Raw genomic sequence first — 18,592 nt, 5'->3', positions numbered from 1 at the left:
TTTTCATTATAATTCATATTAATTGTTAAACGCTTTTATTTACTCAGTTTTCAAACTAAATAAACCGTTGCACATGCAATCACTGACATACAGAATTAGAGCAAAAAGACTGAGAAGTGTTGTTAGAAAGAGAAGAGGAAAGGGTAGAAAGCTAGAGAAAGAAAAGAGGACAAGAGGGAAAAGCAAAGACTGCTTTACATAATCATTGAATATTTTAGGACTACTACAAATTATCAAAGTGTCGGGTATCAGTTGCAGGGTTTAAAACCCATAAAAGCAAATTATTAATAAATATATCAACCTTGTGACAAATATGACACCATATTGTGTCATGTGTACGGCACATTTCAACTGAAGGTATCTAAAAGGCATTTTGTTGTTTAAATAGTGTGTAACTTTTAGCTAATCAAAAGGCCTTCTAGTTACAGATGCTTGGTCAGCATGCCATCTGCTTGTGCCCATACCTTATATTCAAGTAGATGGTGCATGTGTGCAAGTCTATAGGGGTCATTTACTAAAGACTAGAGGAAGAAGTGCAGAGCACTAAGGGCCATAAAAGCCACACCTACATGCCATCCTTTGCAGGACAGAACACAGAGGCCTGCAGTAGTTCTGCAGAAAAGAAAGGCAATGTGAAATACAACTGTTTTTTGTACTTTGCGCACAAAGCCTTCTTGCTCCAAAAAGCCTAGATGATGTCATACTGTAGCTGATGTCCTACAATAGCACGATTAAAGCGCACAAGCATCATATGAACAATAATATGTGGATAAATGGGCAATAACTGCTACTTATCAATGAGCAAAACTCAGGGGTGTCTCTGCTCATTTGCTGCCCCCTAGTGTAAAGAGTTCTATTACTAGTAGCTGAACTTCTGCTAACAAATTGGGAAACTCAGCTTTTAGGGTTTTGCTTGGCTCTGCAGTCACACAAGCAAAGACAGGCTTCAGTTCCCTATCAGGTCAGCCTAGCTGCTAATTGGTTCATATTCAACAGTGCAGTGTGCTGAGTGCCAGCCCCCCTGCACAGCCTGGAAAGGAGGCAGCAGGAAGTGGAATAGATGTGTGGAGCTAGTGGGGTTTTTGGAGAAAATTTCAATAAACTATCCTGAATCACTATTTTTTAAAGCACATTACTTCTATATTTAGATGAGTACAATTCATTGGACAATATTGTTTTTCACACAATATGTCCCCTTTAATACTGATATTGCTGTAAAAGGTGGCCCTACAAAATATTAAAGTGTGGGGTCCTTATGTTAAATTTCAGTGTACATTTATTGTAAAATTAGAGAACTGTTTAGCAGTGTACATTTGCAACAAACTATATATAATGCATTTTGTAGTTGATGCTGTATAGTGAGTGCAAATGTTTAGTAAATATTCCCATAACCATTTTTCATTTGTTAGTGATTTAGGGTTGCGTTTACCTTTGTTTCCAAAATCCGGCATCACAGATACACTCTCCAGTTTTGGGGTCACAGGTTCCATAAATACAGACAGGACACAGATACTGGCATCTTTCCCCATAGCTTCCCGGTGGGCATTTCGAATCACATCTTAAAGGAAAAGTATGCAGTCATTTTTATTTTTTTCCAGTCACAGTAAAAAGCACATACAGGTATGGGATCTGTTAGTCAGAAACCTGTTATCCAGAAAGCTCCAAATTAAGGCATCTCTTTTAATGTAATAAAAACAGTGCCTTGTACTTGTCCCAACTAAGATATAATTAATCCTTATTGGAGGCAAAACAATCCTATTGAGATTATTTAATATTTAAATAATTTTTTGATAGACTTAAGCTTAGGAGACCATATTACGGAAAGATCCCTTATACAGAAAGCCCCAGGTCCTGCACATTCTGGATAACAGGTCCCATACCTGTACTTAGATGGATGGCATCATTAGCAAATACGTTCATTCTTATTACTTGGAAAGTGGTGTGAGACAATGATATGGTTATAGTATGCCACAGGAAGTGGTGTTTTTTCTGCCAGACAATGAAGCAGTTATCCAGAGGAAGTGCCCTGTGCATGCAGGATGAATTTGTGTCGCTCATCCTTTTCTTTAAAAAAAAAACTTCTCTTATTTCCTGTTTGTCTGTGTTCCCACACACCATACATTTTAACTGACTTTACTAGAACTGTGATTTTATCTAACTGTAAAGCCCTTCAAATGGAGTAGAGTAATAATAATAGAGTATATACACTTACTGCCCATTACTAACATATATAGGGCCCGATTCACTAAAGTCCGAAATAAGGAGTGCTATTTATAGCATGCGTTAAAAATCTTATCACTTCTTATTTTTCACTCGATTCACTAAAAGGACACTTGTCATAATTAAGAAGCGATGTTCTTGGCGTTATTTATCTTGCGACGACATATTTTCAAGCAATATATTACGCAGCGCACAACATATTATGCAGCGTGCAATATTTTATGCAGAGCGCAATATATTACCCACGTAACCATTACTTTCTGAAGACTACCGTTCTGAAAATGTTGCGCTCTGCGTAAAATATCGCGTGCTGCGTAATATGTTTTGCGCTGCGTAATATATTGCTTAAAAAAATGTCGTCGCAAGATAAATAACGCCAAGAACATCGCTTCTTAATTATGACAAGTGTCCTTTTAGTGAATCGAGCGAAAAATAAGAAGTGATAAGATTTTTAATGCATGCTATAAATAGCACTCCTTATTTCGGACTTTAGTGAATCGGGCCCATAGTATGTCTATGGTATGCTTGAGACCTGGAGTTTTCAATAATATTTTTTTTCTGTAACTTGGATCACCATACCATACATCTAAGGCAGTGATCCCCAACCAGTGGCTTTGGAGCAACATGTTGCTCACCAACCCCTTGGATATTGCTCTCAGTGCCCCCAAAGCAGGTAGTTATTCTTTAATTCCTGACTTGGTGGCAAGTTCTGGTTGAATAAAAACAAGATTTACTACCAAATAAATGCTCTTCAAGTATTTTTACATTTGACTGTGGCTCATGAGTGAGAAAGGTTGGGGACCCCTGATCTAAGGTAATGGCAGACAGTGAGGTAAACATTCTGTAGCACCACAACAGTGGGAAAATGCATAGAATTAGCCTTTTGTGGTTTCCATTGACTTGAATAAAAGGGATAGGCTTCAGCTGTTGCAGAATAATTCCCTGCATTACTGGCATGGAAATTTGTAGTCTAACAACAGCTGTGGTATGCACGAAACTCAGTCATTTGGATGCTAGTGGATGCTGGGAGTTCAAAAGCCAAAGGGCCATAGACTATAGGCCTGCAACATAAACTCTTGCAGACATGCTTATAAACGTATGTAACAAAAGCAGCATTAAAAGACACCGACACTTAAATGTTATGGTACATCATCTAAAATGTTGTGTTTAAGAAGCTATGTGATGATTTTATGTGGATATGTAGTCGAATGTAAAATTATATTTTCAAAAGCCATATTAAAAGCACATTCTTTTACATCAATGTTCAGGCAAGAGATTCTTTGGTGCCTAAATTGATTTAAAAAGGGATATACCAGGTCTAGAGTGAAATTACATATATATATCCAAAACAAGACCAGCAACACCGAGTTATAATCCAAAAAGATCAGTCGTGTATTAAAAACGCATGAACAGCCAACGTTACGTTTCGGTCCTCATCGGGACCTTTCTCAAGGCAACCATGCTAACCAATCCCATGTTCTATTTATCCATAGTGAACCTATTTGCTTGTTCACTATGGATAAATAGAACATGAGGTAAGAGTTGAAGCAGAGTGCCACCCTGGGTTCGCTATATACTGTATATATAAAAATATACACATATACATTTTTAAATATCCTTACCTAGGCCCCAGTTTCCCAGCATCACAATGTTCGCATGTCCCAGTCTCCCTATTGCATTCCTCCGTTCCGCGGCATTTTGGGCATCTTTGTCCACAGTTTTCTCCATGATATCCTGATGGACATGGCTGGTCACAATGGGTCCCATTCCAGCCTGGGTCACAGGACAGACAAAGGCCATCCACCGGGGAGCAAATCTGTCCCTGTTTGCAGTGCCCACATCTGCCAAGGTGCAATAGAGTGTTCCAGATTAAACCACACATGCAAAATGTCTCTAGCTTATGCATTTAGAGGGTTGTGATAGTACTTTGGCAGCTGTTTTTGAACTTAAACTACCATCATCCTCACCCTGCCAGAACAAAAGTGTACCTCCATATACAGATGGAGGGACAAAGTTGTAGGTCCCTAGTTGCCTTGCATGTTATAATAACAATAGAGGTACTGAGAAATTGGTTGCAGTGCCACTTTTCCACCACATACTGAAAACAAACAAAACATTCTCTGACTGAAGCCATTAGATGTCAGTAATTGGCTTTGTACAACTCAGTTATTCAATGAAAAATGCTGCCCCACACACCTTTTGACCTTTTAGTGATGTAATTTTTCTGAACGAGTTGATATTAAATTAAATTTGCCATCTCTCTGTGAGCCCTGAGTTTTTGACCCACGGGATAGACAGTGGAATTGCTAAAGACTTGTGGTCTTATTTATTTACAGACTAACCTTTAATTATTTCCACTGACTAAAGACCCAATTTGAAAATTCTAAAGACCCAAATATACCTGCATATAATGAATATCTAGGACAGTGCTGTCCAACTTCTGCGGTGCCGAGGGCCGGAATTTCTCTCGCATACATGGTGGAGGGCCGCTAATGGAAGCCAGTTTTGGCCACTCCCTCATTTTAAACCACACCCACTTCAAATCACACCCATTTTATCACAATGGTCGCTGCAGGGATATCAACCATCATTCTTGTGTTAAAGAATTATTATAACAACAAAAAAGCAGATGGCACTCAGGACTGCAAACAAGGGTAAAACCCTTTTTTTAAAGTTTATTGCGGAAGTGCAACGTTTCGGGGCAATGTGACCCCTTTATCAAGCTTGATAAAGGGGTCACATTGCCCCGAAACGTTGCACTTCCGCAATAAACTTTAAAAAAAGGGTTTTACCCTTGTTTGCAGTCCTGAGTGCCATCTGCTTTTTTGTTGTTACAGTGTTTTTGGGGGGTGCCGATCCCCTCAGCAGTGTGCACCGGACATAGAATTTTGGAGCGCTAGGGTGTGCGGATAAGGTCTCTGTGGTCCAGTTAAAGAATTATTATGTCATATTAAGAAATACCCTTAAATCCATATGCCTCCTCCCTGTGGATAGCACAGCAACCCCCAGCATACAGTATAATTACACACCTTAGGGACAATTTAATGGCTATTTCCAACTGCTAACAAACTCCCAGAACAAACCCCTGCCAGGTTCACCTCCCACAGGCAGCATATGGCAGGCAGAGTATGGCACACACAGGCCTCCCTGCCCTATGCTGCGTGTGATACTCTGCCTGCCCTATGCTGCCTATACACAGGCAGCATAGGCCAGGCAGTACATACAATGTCTGAGGTGTGAAGACGTGAACAATGTGGATAATTACAGCCTGAGCCTGAGGTGTGAACACTGTAGGGGGTGAACAATGCAGGAATTAAAAGGTGTGAACAACACAGGGGATTACATTTTTAAACAATACAGCTATGATAAATCTAGGGATAATAAAGATGGGTTAAAGGTACCTATCCAGATGGGGAACACTCTAGAGAAATCCCAAACTAATTGATTACACTCTAGCATTCAAGGGTCCAAACAGGTCAAGGCTGACACCTATTCTTGATAGATTACAAGTGATTTATTAATGATATGGCCCGTGGTTAGCATTCCCTTTCCTTACTGACTTCAACTCATTTCAAACTGAAGAAATATTTTGAGCTTTTTCTGCATAAAATAAAACAGGTACAATCATTACAGTGCCCACATTCTTTAGCTTTTCTTGTACATATATGTATATCTGGTAGAACCATATTAGTCATGGCATACTCACCTGTTTTTACAGTTGGTTCCATATGTGCCGGGAGTGCAAGGATCTGCACAGCTTGCTCCTTGATATCCCACATGACAGTCACACTTTCCATTCAGGGGGCTGCATTTGCCATGCAGACAGTCACACTGGTACTCACAGGAAACTCCCCACCAGCCTTCTTGACATTTGCATCTCCCATTGATCTGAAGGCAGGGTGAGTTGTTGCAATTGCATTTCACACTGCATTTCTGACCCCACCATCCTGTGTCACAAATACACTGGCCAGTAGCTTGGCTGCAGCGAGATGTCTGCAGGTTGCAGTGGCACTGCTTGTTGCAATAGGGGGTCCACCATCCATTCTCACAGTGACATACACCAGTGAGAGGGTTACAGGCTCCATGTTGGGAGCAGTGGCAGGGATGCTGGCAGTTAGGTCCCCATCGATTTGAATAGCAGGTACATTGCCCACTTACAGGGTCACACTTCCCATTAGGAAAACAGGAGCAGCTTTGCTTGCAGTCTGATCCCCAATACTGGTCAGGGCAACCTAACACACAAATCAATAGTTTTAGTCCAGCAGCTCCAGCATTCTGATTGGTTCATTAAATCTTGCTTATAGGTTACAAAGTGTGCTTCATAGCAAGAGAATAGAAGGTTTAGTAACAGGCACAGCTTTAAAATGACAATATTAAAATATTTTAAATTTTACATTGTGTAGTAAATGTTTAATATTTCAGCATACGCCAAACTGCAGTTCCCAATATACCATCAATAGCTAAGAGACTATAGCTTGGCTATCCCTCTGTTAGGTGCAGTTGTCAGGCTTTCTGCATTGCTAGAGTCCCATTGTCTTTAACTTTAACCCTGCACAGTAACCTAAACCTATTCTGATTTGCAACTTAGTCACATAGCATGTGGTACCATGTTTATTTTAGAATTGGGACAGTGAATGCTGGACATAAGACTTGGCCTTCTGCAGCTTGATTGAATGCATGGTAAGAGATGCCTGACTCTCTGCTTTCTAATTTGAATGTAACCATGCTAGCACTCCTTAGAGAAAAAGGGGGCCCCGGAATAGAACGAGGAAGGAGTTGAGGGCACGGGGCCATGACAAGGATAGGAAAAAGGCCCGGGAAAGTGTTTGGTGCTAGGGAAGATGGGTAATGTAGTCCCTATGGGGATTGGCCAAAAAGGGAACTGAGAAGGGGACAAGTGGGGAGGAGCATAGGGGAGAGTGGCCATTTTGGGAGCAACAAGCTCCCACCCTCCCTCCCTGGATTTAAGGAGATAAAGGGGTAGTAGTAAGGAATAGGTGAAATAGTGAATCACAGTCGCAGTCGAGGATTACGGAGCCCAAGGAGAGGTAAGCGGAAGGTTAGGCCTGAGGCTAGATATGACAGCCATAGGTCGGTGGTAAATGAGGATGTGGGGGTTAGAGAAAAGGGGTTTTAACCTCAAGGAAATGATTGCAGTGGGGGGCAGGTACAGCCTCCACAAAGCAGCCTTCAGCGGCTTAATGTTATGCTGTTATCAAGAGATTAAGATGTTATTTATTTTAATATGTTATTGTTAAATAGGGTTGTATGGAATAATGGAAAATGTTACATTGTTGCAAATAAACAGTCTGCAGCCTTTTCTGTCCACAAAGGAGTCGTGTGATTGTGCTTGCCGGGGGTAAAGGGGTAAGTTTAAGGGGTTGGAAAGAGGGCCACAAATTTGACGCTGCACTTGTCAGGGAATTGAATTCTTTCCCCATAGAAGAAATAACAACTGCACTGTCAGTAGCCAATGCACTTTCCTTATGCCTTGAGGATATGAATAGACTAAGGAGGTGTGAGTAAAGGTGTCATAAATTCTCCATCAGGCAGAGACTGACGTATATGAGTTGCTTGCAAGGAGACTATAGACAACTTTTGGGAGGAGTTCCTTCCCCTTCACTACAGAGAGGTTCAGCATGGATTTTAGCCAAACCGTCTTAAAGTTTTTTTTAAAAAGTGCTTCCCGTCTCTTTGTTTCTTCTTTTATTGAAGATTCCTTCCAAGCCCTCTAGAACTCTTCCAGAGATTTGATTCTGTCCAGAGCACTGATGCTTAGGCGATGTGGCCAGATATTTGACTCCATGACTGCAGGTTATTCAAACCAGAAACTAAATCTGTTTTACCAGTATATTTACCAGTTTGAGGGGTGCCATGACATAAGAAACAGAGAGAGAGCTGAACGTCCTTTTTGGGACATTGGGGTGACCCTTATCTGAAGTTGCTATTGTCTTCCTTGTAAGCAGCAAGGTTAGGCAAAGGAGAACTCCCCCAAAAAGGGACAGAAATCCAGGGAATCAGAGGAAACCTAGGATAAAGTAGTATTGCTCTGCTAATGTGGCCAATTCTTCAATAGGTTTCTAATTATAATAATTTTGAGATGGATAAAATAAATTGTGCCCAGTTTGTTCCCTTGTAATTAATGCAATGTTATTTATAATTATTACATATGTCTTTAATCTATTTAGAGTAAGCTTAAATATGGCATCACAATTGTCAATTACAGAAGGTCAACAAAATGAAGTTCCTGTACTTACGTGAGTTACAACTGGCTCCAAAGTACCCAGGTTTGCAGCGGCAGACTCCAGGCCTAATACATACTTCATCTGTTTTACAGGTATCTTCTCCTTCACAGATTGCTATAGAAACACAGAGGTGGAGAAGGGGCCACTTTAGTGTGGTTCCGACACATTTATGTGCAAGTACAGTATACAAGTATTGGGTTAAAGAAGAACTAAAGTCTAACTAAATAAGTAGACTAGAAATATACATTATGTTTTAGGGTTTTGTACAGCCCAAGGTAACCACAGTCCTTTAGCGGGGAAGATCTGTGCCCCAAAGATGCCCAAGTAGCTCCCCATATACAGCTTATATGACAGACACACATAATTTTCTGCTTCATAAACCCTATGCTCAGCTTTTCAACAGCTGCTCAGAGCACACTGAGCATGTGCAGTGTCACTGACACTTTCCAAGGTGGGGAACTTCAGTGACAACTCTAAACAACACCTGGATCATTACTGCTATAGAGATGCTGAAACTTTATGCTGGTGCGGTAAGTTCAATATATAAAATATAGCATTTCTAGCCATGTTCATTTTTAGGGTTTAGTTCTACTTTAAGATGTGTTTTTATGAATGTGAATTCTCTGAATACAAGTTAACTGCAATCAGGTTGATATACTCTTGCTTTGGGATCTCCTTGTGCACAGCTGAAGATTAGTTGAAGTATTATACTAGGGCCGAGCTAAGCACACTTTTTAATTATTAGCCATTCATTTAGCTTATAGCATGCATGCTCTCAGTCAAGCTTGGAACTCACATATCAGAAGAGTGTTGATGCAGCAGTGTGGGGTCAATGAGCAAATTAGTGCAAGTAAATACATTACTATAAACAAGTGGCATTAAGGGCTCTGGCACACGGGGAGATTAGTCGCCCGCGACAAAACTCCCTCGCGACAGAGTGATTTCGGGAAATCGGCATAGTTGCCTCGCGAGGCTTTTTCGGCGATTTCCCGAAATCGCACCGCCACGTGTGCCATCCCACCGGCGACATACATTGTCGCCGGTGGGATGGCAACTGGCAGCAACTAGGGGAGATTAGTCGCCCGCGAACAGGGAGTTTTGTCGCGGGCGACTAATCTCCCCGTGTGCCAGAGCTCTAAAGGAAAGCTCTTTTAGGGAGATATGCCCAATTAGAGAGTCCAGGCCCTTCCACTGATAAAGTTCTTATCATGGCTTCCCATAAAAACCAGAATAACTTACAAACTCCTTCTGTTAAAGGAACAGTAACACAAAAATATTTAAATACCTTATAAGTCATCTCTAATATTAGGTCTAGCCTTTCCCCCCTTGCCTTTTTTAAATGCTTTGTGTAGAATTTTAGTGAGGAACTGCTCCATAGCAGCATGGCGAATAGGCGATGGGTGCTGGAATTCCTGTGTGCACTGACCCGGAAGTTGTCTTCGTGTCGGAGGACCTTCAGCACTTAACTTTAACTTTAGCATTATATCAGTTATGTTAATACACAAAATTAAAGGATATCCCCCTCAGTGTACCCCTACTAACAATATTGTATTCAGTTATTATTAAGACATTATATTGACAACTTTATTTTTATTTAGTTTACTTTCTTGTTCTTGCAGAGTCATTTCGCTTTAGGTTTTCCAAAAGCTAAAAATGGAAAAGGTTTTTATTGATTTTCTTTTTCAGTAAATGTAAATATTGTTGACTTGAGGGTTATGATCTGTTAATAAATGACTGTTTTGCTCTGGTCGCACAGCAGAGGATTTTTCCATTATCTGTAGCCATTAAGGATAGATAATCAATCATGTAATGTACCGTTGAGATATTGTAACTATGCTACCATTGGGAAGCAGTCAGGATGTTCTGTGATGTCAGTAGAATATTAAAGGGCTACCACATCTTCCCTTTACATTGTGAATGTAGTAAAATGTTCAGTGCAGGTACAACAGGATGCCTTTTTTTTTAGGGTAATAAATTAAAAATAATTAGCTTCAGTTAATGGGTTCCATTACTATTTGCCAGTGTAGGAAGGGGAACAGATCATTAAAACCATAGAGACCCATTTTTGGTTACATATCATTCTTTTCAAGTGGACCTCACAATACTGGAGCCTTGCAATCTTACATAATTATAAGCTACTTCGAAAGTCTGTGATTGCAAAGGATTTTGCAAGCCACCTGTAACCCTAAAATGCTCAGTAGCAGTATCCACAATGCTATTAGTTTCAGAGCCCCAACTATATTAAACTTCTCCTCTATATTTTTGCCTTAAAAAGCCATTGCCCCATAAAGCCAAAAGCAACTTTCCTGACAATTCAGCCATTAAGCATTCCTTTATCAAGGTGGCAATTTACTGAAACCTTGGATGCATGTTAAAGAAGACTAAGGAGCACAAAAGGATACCCCTTATTGCTCATTCAAAAAGTATCTGCATCTGGGATGTAACTGCACTCTGCACTGTGCACCCATGATCCCTAACTTGTTCCTATGAATAATGTGCAAGTTAAGGGTCAGGTATATGGCAGTGCCCTTTGTCACAAGTACATTTTGCTCACAAAAAAAATCATTCTGTGTGCAAAACTATCTCCAATACATTTTTGTAGACAAAATAAATTTCTCTTGGGGTAACTATGTGACTGTGTACACTAGTAAAAAATGAAATAAAAGCCATATTTTATTACAGAATGAGAACAAAATCAATTTTGTGCACAAAATGATATTACAATATCATGAAAATGATATAATATCATAAACTACATTATGTAAATTCAAACATGAATTCTGTTCCTTAAAATGTACAGTATTTTGTGTCTCAATTATATAAAATCCATGTAACAGGACCAGTGATGTGTAGCATACTTACAGAATAAATTGTGTAAAAAAACTTTTCGCGGGACAGTCCCGGTTTATAGAGCGTATCCCGCTGTCCCGGATAGTTCCATGAATGTCCTGCATTTCCGTAATAGATTACGGAAACGCATGACATTCATAGACCTATCGAGCACAGCGGGATGCGCTGGCTGGAGCCGGACGTTCCAGCTTCTTCTGCAGCTGCTTTGCTTGCTATGCGGCTCCTTGTGCAGCGCGACAGGCCCTTTTATAAGGTTGCGCCTGTGGGTACGTGTGACATCATTATGCACGGGGCGCAACCTTATGAAAGAAGTAGCAGCTAATGAAGGCGGAGCTCCTATGGGTGCTACTGTGTATGGGGGCTACTGTGTATTGGGGGCTACTGTGTATTGGGGGCTACTGTGTATTGGGGCACTGTGTATTGGGGGCTACTGAGTATTGGGGGCTTCTGTGTATTGGGGGCTACTGTGTATTGGGGGCTACTGTGTATGGGAAGTACTGTGTATGGGGGGTACTGTGTATGGGGGCTACTGTGTATGGGGAGCTACTGTGTATGGGAGCTACTGTGTATGGGGGGGAAAGTGTATGGGGGGCTACTGTGTATGGGGGGGTACTGTCTATGGGGGCACTGTGTATGGGGGTACTGTGTATGGGGGAGCAAAACTGGTACATAGTTATAACTCACTTATAACTGACTGCCTTCTCTCTATATTTGTATTTTATATGTAGGAGTTGCTATATTGTTTTCCTTAGGTAGTACAGTATGAGGGAATAGCACATTTGCGTCTGATCCCGCCATTTCAACTATATAAAAGGAGTATTTTTTTTTTAAATTGAGTGTGGCAATTGAGGCGTGGCCACAAAAGTGGGCGTGGTTTTGTCCCTATTTTCATTTTTCAAATGTTGGGAGGTATGCTATTAGGCATCAATAGGTGCAGCGCTGTTGAGGAGCAAAGCAGCAAATGTGCCAAGCACAACATCCCCCCTATAACTGCAACAACACTGGAATTCTGAGGGGAAAACGCTGACTTGAGGTAAAAAACATGGCGATTGCATTTGAAATTACTCTTTACTCACTGCAGTTGCAGATGCATCTTGTAAATGACTAGCATATGCCAAGCTGCACAGTTAATATCTAAATCTAATTGACTAGATTTAAATAAAAAAATAGATGCTAATTACAGAAAGTTAATTAACAAGGTTATATTCGACAAAACCCATGTTTTTATTTCCACAAAATCAATTTTGCCAAAGCATTCTTTCAGTCAAATTACTGAACCAAGGGCCTATTTTGACTCCCAGTCTGGAGCTGGTGTATGTAGGTGATTCATTAAACTGGGTGGAAGCAATGGTGCTTGCAGGGGCGATTCTGGCCATATCGCCGCCTGAGGCGGCTCCTGGATACCGCCACGCTCCCCAGCACTTACCTTCTGAGCGCAGGAGCGGGTCCGGGGGCGGTGAGATCGCTAGTGCAGAGAGCGCAAATGCACTCTCTGCACTAGAAGAGCCGAATTTCCTGTTTAAAAACCGGAAATTCGGCTCTTAAAGTTACCAGGAGCGGCTTTTTGCCGCCCCTGGTAACTGGGGCGCTTCTGCCGCCTGAGGCGAGTTTCTCAACTCGCCTAATGGCAGAAGCGCCCCTGGGTGCTTGGTACATGCAAGTACGAAGTGCATGTTTAGGCACACATACCTTTAATGAATGACAATAATAATAATACGTTTTTCACAAATACATTTGCAGCTACAGTTGTAAATGAGTCCTATTGTTAGCTCACACCCAAGCACTCCCACACACAGACACTCACTGCCAGTTTCCTTACGTTTATATTCTTTCATAAACTGTCACACACCTACTCCACACACAAATTTGCTCACTCCACCCACACATACTCCACACATACTCATTCCACACACTCATACTTACTCCATCCACATATACTTACTCCCCCTTCCATACACACTCAACACCACCCACCACCGATCCGTACTCATATACACAGATTAATCTGGAACTAATACACTACTTACACAGGCCTACTTAAGCATCCATATTTGTACTAACAACATTAGCCTCATATTCTTCAGATGTCTCCCTTATACCCACACATATATTCATGTCCCCACATTAACTCTTTCTCTACAGATAGAAAAAGGGTGTGGAGAAGCTTTCTACTCAGAGATGTCAAACATCAAACAATAGAGCAAAGAGAGTGGGGGCTGTCCCTGCAATAGGGGTCACTCAAAGTGATTTCTCAGCAAGTTCTCTCATTGTGTTTACGTGACGTGTAGGCTTTATCTGCTCAACTTCTTATTGCTGGTATTGTCATTTGCAAGGATTTATGTTGTCACTTACCAACTGTACATGCTCGCCCTTCCTGTTTCCATCCTGGGCAGCACACAAGCTCCTTGGTGACACTGGAAGAAGGGAAAAGCAGGAAGTAGATTAGTTCTGCCATTTTGAATTGATCATATCCTGTAATTCAGGACGAGACCATTCTAGCTATATGTGAGATGTACTCAGTTTGGTCTGTTCTAAAAATGAAGAACTAAATGTTTTAAGACAAACCTTTCTTAAAAATAAATGTTGTTTTCCTTTTTCCTAGAAACAACTAATCAAGACCAATGTCTCAGGTAATGGAAGAGTGCTTATGTTCCTTATATAATCACAAAGAGACAATCTGCACCAACAGAAACAACACAAGCCTTTATTTAGAATCTGGATTCCTAAATTGGTAAAAAATATTATAAAAAGTTTCGTGTATGATAGGCCTGTGCGGTGCCAGGCCAAGCCACCCGCCCGCCATCAGCTTGGCCCGCCCACTGCCAAAAATGTAACAATAGTAAACTGTCCTCAGCCTGCCTTTAGCCCTTATCCTCCAAATCCCACAATAGCCCGCAATTGTGATCTCAATAAGGAAACAAACATTGCAGTGTAATGCATTGTGCGTTCCTGCATGCTGTCTGCAAGCTGTACAAATACAATTTGTAACAATTTGTCAAAGTTTTAGTCCCTCCTCCCCAGCCACCGTTTCAAAAGATGCAGAAAGAGAAAAACAGTTTTGCAGCTTGATTTCAGCATTTAAATTGTATTTATTCATACATTTTGAAGGAACAAATTACAGTAATAGGTATATTAGGGGTTTCTGTGTTGTATTGGGCTCTTTAAGGGCCGTGACACACAGGGAGATTATTCGCGCCGGGGAGTAATCTCCCCGTGTGTCACGGCCCTAAGGGCAGGAGTACATGGGGAGATTAGTCGCACCACAACAAATCTCTGTTGTCGCAGGGGACTAATCTCCCCGCAATGCAATCCCACCGGCTAGAATGTAAATCGCTGGTGGGATGGCATACGCAGTGCTGCGATTTGCCAAAGTTGCCTTGAGAGGAAACTTCTGTGACTTCGGCAAATCGTGGCGCCGCGTATGCCATCCCCCTGGCGGTTTACATTGTAGCCAGTGGGATGGCATTGCAGGGAGATTAGTCGCCTGCGACAACGGAGATTTGTTGCGGCACAACTAATCTTCCCATGTAGCCCTGCCCTAACACATCTTTGTTTGGAAGCCGGAGTTTCCCTTTTACAGAAGTGTAAACAAAGAACAAAATCATGGATCCAGTCTGCTCTTTGCTGTCTATTGTAGTTAGTATTTACACAGACATGAAACACTATTTCAGATACAAAATACCTGTAAGATGACTATTGCCCCCAATAAGTGCAGCATAACAGAGGAGGAAAGGGTAAAACCATTACAGAAAATTGCCTTGGCTTGGTCACATAATACATATTGAATCCTAGAAAACAGAGTTTGTTAGTAGAACCAAGTTAACCACACATGTGCAAATTGATGTTGCTGTAGCACTATGCAAAGTGAGTGCCACGGCACTTATTCGTTTCATTGCACCTTTGCAAGCAACATCTAATTTAATACATTGCCTTATGTCCAGTTTACTCAGCAATTAATCATGCAATTCAAACCCTGCTGTGCTGATGAATGCCTTACCAGACCGGAGTACTAATGACTTAAATAATATTTATAGGGTTGCCAGGTTTTCCTGTTACTATGTTCACTAAGCTGCATGCATTATTTACTATAGTCCAAGCCACTTATAAAGTAATGATGATTCAGCTGGGAAGAAATAGAAGTAGCAGGACCTGCTGGTATCTGCAAGAGATAATCTGGTTGTCTTAGGGCTCTGGCACACGGGGAGATTAGTCGCCCGCGACAAATCTCCCTGTTCGTGGGCGACTAATCTCCCCGAAATGCCATCCCACTGCCGAAAAATGTAAATCGCCGGTGGGATGGCATACGCGGTGGCGCGATTTCAGTCAAATCACGGAAGTTTCCTCTCTAGTTTCCTCTCCCTTGTTCGGGGGCGACTAATCTCTCCGAAATGCCTTCCCACCGGCGAGAATGTAAATCGCTGGTGAGATGGCATATAGAACTTGTGTTGAAAATTTATTTTCTTTTAATCTAAAAAATCCGTATTTTCCTATTTTTTTGCTATGAAAATGAAAAAATTCACCCAAACTGTCCCCTGTAAACAGTGTAATTTATTATATACCGCACAAACCCCCTCCCATCTATGAAAAGCAGCCTTTAGTAGGCTTTGATATAAGGAACGGTTCATTATACATTAACCGTAAACTGGTCATTTGGTTGACTACCAAATCCTCCTCAAACAGTGAGGCAGAATATGTGAAATGCATTAATCTGTGTAACAGTGTCGGCAGTTAGGGTGTCTGCTGTTTAACACTTTAGGGTTCATTTACTAAGACCTGGGCATGAGAGTCTGGGTGTACTCTGCATTTGCAGAACATAAAAAATCCAGTGTAAGGTGCAAAGCGAAGTATCAAAATCGTGTGATTAAAAGAACTCAAATAAATACCTTAAGTTTTTGAGTTTACAAACTCAAATAAAACTCGAATTGAAAATAAGGCTTGACAACTCCCACTGACTTCTAGAGAAACTCACAAGCTTTTAGATGGCAATTTTTTACATTCGAGTTTTTTAACCATAACTCGAATTCAAGTTTTTTTAGGCACTGCACATCTTGGAGAAGCTGAAAACTCTGTTTACCTTATTTTGGGGAACTCTGGCTACTCTCAAGCGACAAGACTAATAATTCTTCTAATTTTCTGAGATACTAGTACAGTGGTCTTGCGTGAGTTTAGAGCTGTGGCAAGTGGGGGAGGGGCTTCTAGCCTGAAGGCCACCTGGATATATGGTGTGGAAGTGTAACTAGTTCCCTAGATACTGAATGACTGATACACCAATATTTTCCTATATTTGTAGCATACCAAAGGGCACCTTTGAACTGAAAAAGTCAGACAACCACTGCAATAGTAGCTTTTGCTTGCTCCAGTGTAGAGCATTTTTCAACTATTATAATCTCTACAAATGGTGTGGTGTAGGCTGGTGATCTGGCAGGTTAGCCCTTTGGATATCACTCTTGCTGTTTCTAGTGGGCTCCTAAACCTTCAGGTCACATTAAATCAAATTAATATGTGACCATCTCATTTGGGTGCCTAAAGCCTACACCCTAGACGTACCGAGAGCATTTTCTAGCTGTGATATTCCCATTTAGTGCTATAATACACTCCACTTGCTATACTGCACTCTGACATTTGTTTTATGCCTCATTGGTGCTTTCAGCATGAGGTATTTTGTACTGCTTTTGTTTTGGTGGATAAAAAAATATCTAATATTTTGCATTTTGTATGAAGGCATTACTAATGTAAGAAAAATATGTACTTGAAATACACTTGGGTTGGTATGGCACTAGCCTGTTGGGTTTTTATGCAGTTTATCTATTACCAGAGAAAGCTCTGTCAGATAGGGCCACGCTGAGTAGCCATTTTAACTTCCACGATTACAAGAGTTTGTTGTCATCATAAGTCTAGAGTTTCCCATAGACAACAATGAGAAGCAGTTTTCCTAATGAGGCCTACTCTGAGCCTTGCATGCAGAAACCAACATTACAAAATCACATGACTTGGCTTTGGTTCCTGCTTATCGAAACAGATTCTTTTTTTAATAGCCAAATGAAACTCACTATCTATTGTTCAACCCATAGTGTCAATTAACATCAATGACCCTCCATAGCCAACCCTTTGCTGGCTGTTTATGTTCAACAACAGTTCATTGGAGGAACTCTGGTTTCTCAGTGACAAATCCACTTGTATTGGACCCTAAACAGCAATGCTGTAAATGGTATGGAGCCAGGCTTTTATCAGTGTAATGCAATTCATCATTTTTGTATAGTGAATTATGTTATTCAGTAAAATGACGTCAATTCTTCTGAAGGGCTATTACTCATCAGCAAGTAACATCCATTGTTTCTGCTGCTATTGTTCATGCAAAAACACTGCTATTCCATCTAATGCAACATGGGAGTTGCACTCTGAAACGAAGAGACTAAAATGCCCACCGTGCAGCAGGGGAGCAAGTACATGGCAGGAGCTTCTGCTCTGAGGTGCCATCATATGGAACATAATATTCAAAAAAAGGAAGACAGAATTTAAAATTGGCACCCAGGTAACTTTTGTTTGAGGTTTTTTTAGTTATAATCATCTCAGTATCAACATACCAAATATAATACAATAACATACAGGTATTCACCAAAAATGGCATTTATTTTAGATATAATTATAAAATATATAGTGCTCAGCAGATATAAAGTAAATAAAATAATTACTCTGAGTAAAAACTGAATGGACTTACCTTTCTGATATACAAACATTCACCCCCTTGGGATCCAGATCCTGCATAGAGCACATTGCTTGAAGCCAACTCCAAAGGCAAATAATGACCTGCACTCTCTGTGTTCTCCCTGGCATCCCCATTGCCCACAGGTATACCAACCCAGTGTCAAAATGGTAGCATTACCGTAGACTGGGGGGTTAAATAAATGGACCAGAAGTTATTTTGAAGCTGTTCCACCATATCCAGATGGTTGGTAGTCCTTTCCTCTCACCATCCCCATGTGAAAGCCCTCGCTCCAGGATCAAGCTCCTTCTTGATTTTTTCTTTTTCCTGAGGAAGTAAAGGAGGTGGATGTAGAATTCCTGCCATTCAATGTAAGCGGTGGGAGGAGGGGAACAATGTCACATAGGATGTAAAGTGAAATCAAGAATTCTGGCCATGATCGTTTACTAAATATTAAAACTGTGAATTAAACACAATAGTACAGTAATTGTGACTTTTTACAGGCATTTCTAGTGCAAGCTTGTCCTTACCAGCTAATGCAATGTACATAGAATTGATAGCACATAATACAATC

The 18,592-nt window shown here is 40.9% G+C and overlaps 1 protein-coding gene across 1 annotated transcript in view; it reads right to left on the bottom strand.

Annotated features, from left to right (window-relative positions):
- Positions 1-18,316, bottom strand: part of scarf1 (scavenger receptor class F member 1) — a 36,100-nt gene extending 17,784 nt beyond the window's left edge. Inside the window, exons 1-6 of the mRNA XM_002936053.5 lie at positions 18,034-18,316; positions 13,668-13,729; positions 8,478-8,579; positions 5,927-6,452; positions 3,843-4,061; positions 1,430-1,558 (exon numbers count right to left, since the gene is read on the bottom strand). Of these exons, the coding sequence (XP_002936099.3) occupies positions 1,430-1,558; positions 3,843-4,061; positions 5,927-6,452; positions 8,478-8,579; positions 13,668-13,729; positions 18,034-18,155 (1,160 nt within the window). The 5' untranslated portion in view covers positions 18,156-18,316. The remainder of the gene's footprint in view (positions 1-1,429; positions 1,559-3,842; positions 4,062-5,926; positions 6,453-8,477; positions 8,580-13,667; positions 13,730-18,033) is intronic.
- Positions 18,317-18,592: the final 276 nt, after the last annotated feature.

This window comes from Xenopus tropicalis, chromosome 2, assembly GCF_000004195.4.
Source record: "Xenopus tropicalis strain Nigerian chromosome 2, UCB_Xtro_10.0, whole genome shotgun sequence".
NCBI classification, from domain to species: domain Eukaryota; kingdom Metazoa; phylum Chordata; class Amphibia; order Anura; family Pipidae; genus Xenopus; species Xenopus tropicalis.
Note: the sequence above shows the minus strand (reverse complement) of the source record. Positions and strands in the feature narration are given on the sequence as shown.